This window comes from Rhamphochromis longiceps, linkage group LG5 (genome assembly GCF_057381845.1).
Source record: "Rhamphochromis longiceps isolate RC_006_pf linkage group LG5, R_longiceps_female_GT1.1, whole genome shotgun sequence".
NCBI lineage: Eukaryota > Metazoa > Chordata > Actinopteri > Cichliformes > Cichlidae > Rhamphochromis > Rhamphochromis longiceps.
In genome coordinates this window covers 25,007,740-25,014,976 of record NC_140561.1, presented here as the reverse complement: position 1 = coordinate 25,014,976, position 7,237 = coordinate 25,007,740, and the positions used below count along the sequence as shown (strand labels likewise).

At 40.7% G+C, this 7,237-nt stretch overlaps 1 protein-coding gene across 1 annotated transcript; it reads left to right on the top strand.

Annotated features, from left to right (window-relative positions):
- Positions 1-232: 232 nt before the first annotated feature.
- LOC146670100 (uncharacterized) lies at positions 233-6,862 on the top strand. The gene is made up of 3 exons (XM_085406812.1): positions 233-1,352; positions 1,877-2,026; positions 4,098-6,862. Exons 2-3 carry the CDS (start codon positions 1,879-1,881, stop codon positions 5,189-5,191), a joined length of 1,242 nt encoding a protein of 413 aa, XP_085262938.1. The 5' UTR covers positions 233-1,352; positions 1,877-1,878; the 3' UTR covers positions 5,192-6,862.
- Positions 6,863-7,237: the final 375 nt, after the last annotated feature.

The window sequence follows — 7,237 nt, the reverse complement described above, 5'->3', positions numbered from 1 at the left end:
TTTTATATATATATATATATATATATATATATATATATATATATATATATATATATATATATATATATATATATATATATATATATGAGTCCTCGTCTGATTAAGGGTTAAATTCAAACCCAGCACGTTCAAAGTTAACCTGATCTTTCATCCCCATTCTTCAGTCGGTTTAAATGCATAGAGTTGCTGCCATTTGACTGATTGACTGGGGGGGGAAAAATTAGTCTGCACATGCTTTCAACTGTCTGGGAGCTTGCTCTGTTCCTTAAGGGGCTGAAATGCAGGAGGATCATGCAAAAGCACAGCTTCTGTGGGGAAAAATCCACTCTCAACCTGAGCATTTGAAGCTTATCTGCTCAGAACAAAGTTGCACAAATCTTTTTGGTGGTGCAGCATTTTTAAAGACAAGATGAACATCTGAGCACAAGATGACCTTCTGAAAAGTAAATGTTCTTTTTTTGCTAAGGATATCACAGTGACGTTGCTGTGTTAGGGATTCCTGTCAAGAACATTTGCTTGTTTATAAAATGACCTCATTGGTTTTAAAGATAAAGATGCAGTAGCTGATGAGAAATTATCAACACACTGCCTGCTTCAGTGAGTTGCTTTCTATATAATTAAAGATAACTGTGCTGTGTTTTAATTTATTACTCTTGATGTGCTTTAAAAGCTAAGCGTAGGGCATAAAATCCTATGAAGATGCACTTTATTTACACTTCATTTCTCAATATAAAAGAGCAGAAGTAATCAGGCAGTTTTCACCACAAGTATTTTATAGACCCTGCATACCACATTATTTATCTATCTATTGGATACAGAGGACCAATATATCTCTACAAACAGAGCATTACTGGAAACCAGTATAATAACTAATCACTTGTGATGCCTAAATAGGATCAAGTGATTAAAATATAGCATTGAGAAGGTAATAAATAACAAATTGTATTTCTATTTTCAGTGACCTATAGTTTAATCCAGCTTTATAAGACTGCATGCATCATGTATGCATTTAAAGTACCCTTTGAACTACCAAAAGTGCAGTATGTACAGGCTCAAGACACAGAAATGTTTTCTTTACAAGCAAACATACACCCACTTTGCATCACACCCTGCTGGTTCCGTACTCGTTCGACAGGTTTTCTCGTCAGCACAAACAACGCCACACCCTCGCAGTTCTCTCACCTCCACTGTCCAGGTGCAGGGATCACAGAGAGGGGTGGGGGAGGCAAAGGGGAGGAAGGAGGAGGGTCATTATCCCGTTTGAGGGTGGAGCAAAAGGGGAGGCGAAGAAAGCGGATGAAGCATTTGAAGCTCATATTGACATGTGGCTCTGTAGGCTCCTGTGTGCACAGGTAAGAACGAATGAACTTTGTGGTAGATTGATACTATCTGGTGCTTGTAGATTTCCACCTGTAGCCGTGTGGTAGAGGTGGCGGGAGTGTTTACACAGGTTAAACCAGTTTCATTGCCAGGAAGTGGACATGCTGGCAGTCAGGTCACAGCAAAGTTTACTGTACATTTGCACCTGTTCACATTACTGAATGTGAACTGCATTTATTACTATTTATTTCTTATCTTGCCTTTGAAAGACATAATTTTGGAAAAAATGTAAATAGAATTGATATTTACCCGACATGACATGAACCTATTCCTAGAATTTTCTTTTCAGTCATTTGCAAACAGCCTTCAGTTCCAGGGTTCAGTGTTAATGTAAACAACTAAATATTGACTGTGAAGCATGTTGGCAGTTGAATGACCATGTAAAACATAGATTTGACTTTGCAAGATGTTCCAGAAATGTTTGTATTTGTCATCCCTGAATTCTTCCACCCTGAGACAAGAAGCCATTTTAATATGTCAACCCTGTTTTTTTCAGCCATGGATGGTGTGTTGGAAGGCGCGGCTGTGTTGTGTGCATGTAAACTGGCCTGCAGTCTACTCTTCCTGCCCTCATTGGCCGACTCCTACAGTGCTGTCAGTTTCTGCTGCTGCTGCCTCCTCGTCTTCACAGACTTCCTGGTCACAGGTGAGGGCTTGATTAGGACACTGCAGGATTCTAACCAGTGTTTCCAGTTCCCCCACAGCCCTCTTATACAAACTGAATCACTTGAATTAGTTTAAAATATCAGAAGGTGTTTCCAACAACCTGTATGTTCAAGTTTCCAAATAATTTTTATTTTTTAAGATTAACCTTACCTCACAGCAGAATCTTGGTTTTACTGACCTCCAGTGGCTTAAGCACTCACCATGCAATGGTGATTTGCAGGCGTTACCCAAGGCCTGTGACATCATTGCTGGGTGTGGCTATAGGTGCAGCAAATAATGAATCAAATAGAATAATGATGCCTCGATGGCCTTACAGAAATAGTGAATTTGTTGATCCAGTTCACTCTCTGTAATAAATGCACTGCAGACACAACAGAAAGGAGATGCTGTGAAACGTCACACGTTTTATTTATTGCCAGTGGCTGAGATGTGGCAGTATGTAGCCACAGGCTTTGATCACAGCTGCAGCTGCTCTGCCTGGGATCTGCTGGCTGAGGATGTGATTAATGCTCAGGCTTCAACAGCATTTGCTGTTGAATCTGCGGACTGTGGATGGGTGCCTCTGTCGATGGAGGAAAACATTTCTGTGAGGTTTCTGATTAAACTGTTAGAGTGTGAGGACTGAAGGAGCATTTTGAAGCAAAGCATGTTTTGCCCTCCCTACGCTTCAAAATGCTGGAGTCAGCAGGAGCCATGAGAAGTTACTGTTTTTCTACATCACAAAAAATTAAACAAAAGTTGGAAAGGTTTGCTTTAAACTTACTTTCAATACATTTGTTTACTGTTGAACTTTTTAAATCTTAAAGTCATGTAACACTTGACAAAGTCAATGAGTATATATCCTCCTAAATGTTTCAGCGGGGTCTCAATTCATAGATTAACAGCACTTCATAAATACTGTGTTTTCCCATATTTCAAAAATATTTCAAAATCCATGGTCCAGTCAAATCTGAAAACCTGCCTTATATCCTTCTGCAAGAGGTCTAAACTCTGACAGGTGATGACTTTTGTACTTTTATTGTCTATAATTTGCTTTTATTGAACATGGAAAAAAGAAACTCTGTATCTATTAAGAAATGCAGCTGGTGTTTCTTAACAGAGACATGTTACAACTCATTCTTTTTAGTACAAAGAGATCTCGGGTAAATACGAGCAGTGGTTTCACAACTCCGACCTGAGTCGGTCTAATCAGCTTTAAGAACCAAAATGCCTGGTAAATTAATTGGGAGCCTGTTTAATCTAATTTATAATAACCTCATCTATAATAAATGTTTATATTAATAAGGTGAATAGACATCAAAGCAGCAATATCTACCAAACAAACTTGAGAAGAATAAAGAAGTATGAATTTAAAAAAGATATAAAAGTGTTTTTCATGTTCACTGTAAGTAAAATGGAAAAGGAAATGAACTTGTATCTTCATCTGAGAGCTACAGATTAAATAATTATTGTAATCTTTGAGTTTGGGTTGTTGTTGTTACTTTACTTTTGGAACTTCGGATGAACATTTTCACAATTTTCTGATAGAACAAGAAAACAAATGACAGATTCTAGAATAATAAATATGTACAAGTTGCTGTTATGTGAGATGTAGTGATCCTGGAACTAGTTCCACTCGCTGCCAGACGCCTTTTTATTTACATGATAAGAGATGCAAATGCTATTGTTTGCTAAAATAAAGATAAATAAAACAGACCTTATGTAAATTTCACCAGTCCTTTTGGTTTTGGCTGGGGCAGTGGTTTAGGAGGCAAGACACATGAACTCCTACACAGTTACCCGAGTTATTCATACTTCAATCGGTCAAACTGTGTTTGTATGGAGGGGTGTGTTCGGATAAACAATGATTTGCGGGCTGAGTTACCTTACACCTATATTAGGATGAAGTGTTTTTCAGAGCTTTGTCTTTAATAAAATGGCAGAATATTTATTTTAAGTTACTTTATTAAACCAACCCTTTCTCTTCTTTGTGATATCTAATTACCTGGTCTTATCCAGTCATCTAACCCACTGACTCTGACACTTTTTCTTTGTGTTTTGTGTTTCTGCAGCTTTTCTGAGTTGCCTTTGGATCTTTGACTCTTGGCTGACTGACTTGACTCCATCAGGGGATTTTATTGCCCTGCGCTTCCTGCTCTTTCTCAGCCAAACCTATGGAGGGGTGCTGCTGCTGACTGCACCTCTGATCGCTGTGGAGACTGTGATCAGACTCCTGTGGCCTTGTGTTGTCGTCCCTCTCAGGACAGCGAGGCGGACAGCAGGCTCTGATGGACAGTGTTGTGATGGGAAAGAGGAGGAAGAGGAAGACAGCAGCGGCTCAGATGAAGACATACGGTCTCATGTTGTCGGCTACCTCTGCTGCCTGTCAGTGTGGGTCATTGTCGCCCTCAATGTCAGGGGGCAATGGAAGCTGGAGGAAGTGTGGGCTGCTGCCTGTCTCCACACAAATAGCTCCCTTGTCAGATGTCTGCCCAGCCTCTTCAGCCCCATTCCTAGCGGCATAAATCTCTGCTGGTCCATGGGCTTCTTCCTCCTTCTGCTCCTGCTGACCACGAGCAGCACAGGCCTTCAAAGGAGACGCCAAGGCCATTCGCTGATGTTCAGAGTCTTCAATAAAGGCGACTGTCACTGCCAAGAACTCATTCCAGAGTCGTCCGCACCCCTCAAGCCTGTAAAACCAGGGATGTTGGTGTCTGAGCCAGCACAGCATGTTGACCCAGAGAAAACAGAGAGCAGCTGTACTGTTCATACAGCCTGGAACAGCTGGCAGATGTTGACATGCAACCATGGAGACTTTGTCCTTATTTCCCCAATGTGTTTGTCTGGAAAGAAGGGAAGTCAGGAGCAAGAAATGGCAAGGAGAGATGTATCTGTGGCATTTATCACAGAGGAAAACGTGGACTCACAGTGCAGGAGCTGGTGTGGGTGGCGACAGTGGGGTTTTCCCAGCCTCGGGGTGAATGTAATGATAGGGTTGGTATGTGTGCTCTCCATATTTGCGCTGCCTCTCAACCTAAGCGTGAATGTTGTTCTCGTCAGGACTATTGAGACTCTGCTGGAGCTGTGTATCAAATCTGTACTTTCATCAAACATAGCGGCAAACACAAGAGACACGTCTACCTCTGGTGATGAAACACTCATTTAACGCCAAACAAATGGGGAGAGAAAGTGGAACCTGATTGGTCGCCGTTTGCAACACAGTCATCAGATTACAGCTGGCTTGGCTGTTAACACTGGCTTGAATAGAGCACAAATGCACATTTGCGTGCAGCTATTCACATGTGAGGAGTAATATGTGGAAACTGCTGATAGCTGTTGAGGAGGCAGGTTGAGGCGTGCTTGGTAGAAAGACACTAAAAACCTCGACTGGAACAGATGGCTGGAAGGCCTCTCCTTACTATTCAGAGCTTTGGGATCTGCCACTATTTGTCATTACATAGTGGGTTACAAAACAAGCCACTCCAGTATAAATAAGACTAATACAGGCGCAAACACTGTTTTGAAAGTTATGAACGGGATGAATTAATATGAGTCTGCTGATGCTCCATCACATAATGCTTGTTTAAAGCTGCATATAAATAAATGCTGAGTGACTGCAGGGCACACCGGGAATTCTTTTGGTTTTCTTTGTAGGTTTGTTCCAAAGGATTCAACTGAAGCTGAAGTATGTGAACTTGAATACTTATTATTCAAGTTATTCGGAAGTTAACAATCACAATTGCGCATTGAAATAGAACAAATGATCACTTTATAAAAGCAGCGTGAAGCATTAAATCTGTGATTTCTGTTTCTTTGCCATGTTTCTGCTTTCTGTGACCTGTTAGCTGCTTACTTACTATCCACTTCACTAGGGACACCTGTTCAACTGCTCATTAACACCAATCACCAGTCAACTGGCAGCAACTCTATGCATTTAGGCTTGTGGACATGGTCTTAACAACCAACTGAAGAATGGGGAAGAAAGATCTGGGTGAACATGCTGGCGTTGTTGATGCCAGACAGGCTGGTCTGACAATTTCAGAAGCTGCAGATATGCTGGGATTTTCCCACTTAACCATAAGTATTTCTCCATAAAAGAGAAAATATAAAAAATGGTCCGAGGAGAATGGCCAGACTGCTTCAGCCTCTTGGGAACACTCGAAGAACATTACAACCAAGGTGTGCAGAAGAGCATCTCTTCTTGAACCTTAAAGCAGATGGGCTACAATAGCAGAAGACCACACGTGGTTCCAATCCTGTCAGCTAAGAACAGGAAACTGAGGCTATCATCACACAGGTTCCCCAAAATTGGACAATAAATGATTGGTAAAATGTTGCCTGATCTGATCAGATGGTAGGGTCAGAATTTGGTGTTAATAACATGAAAGGTTGCATCCATCCTGCCTGGTATCAGTGGCTCAGGCTGGTGGTGAAGGTAAGTGTGAGGGATATCTTTTGGCACATTTTGGGTCACTTTGCATCATCTGAGTATCATTTAAACACCAAAGCGTACCTGAGTATTGTTTCTGGCACACTGTACCCATCTTCTGATGGCTGCTTCAAGCAGGATAAAGCATCATGTCACAAGCTCAAATCATCTCAAACTGCTTTGTTGAACGTGACAATGAGTTCACTGTACTCAAATGGCCTCCACTGTCAACAGATCTCAATCCATCTCTGGGATTTTGTGGAACAACAGATTCACATCATGGATGTGCCGAAAGCAAATCCGCAGCACCCGTGTGATGCTATGATATCAATACGGACCAAAACCTCAGAGGAATGTTTCCACCACCTTGTTCAATTAAAAATTTCAAAAGCATTGAACCCTGTAGTAGCAAGGTGTTTTTAATAAAATGTCCAATGAGTGTCTTCTTGTAATACTTATTTATGAGTAATAAGACCTCTTTTTATAGTAAATGCTTTTACTTTATATATTTTTACTGACTACATTTTCAATGCAGGAATTTTGAAAATAATCAAATTTTATTCTGTTTAAATTTGTGCTTTTACTTAAAAACAGGCACAGAAATTATTTCCACTCTCGTTTCTGTCCTTTAAGTTGAACATTAACTTTGCACAGACTGGAATAGGTACCTTTGCTCTTTCAAAAAGTACCAAAGAAGTACCATTCAGCCCCACTAAATCTCTCTGACAGCTGAAGTTGTTCCCGTGTTACCTGTTTCTGTTGTTGGTGACTTGTTTGACTTTC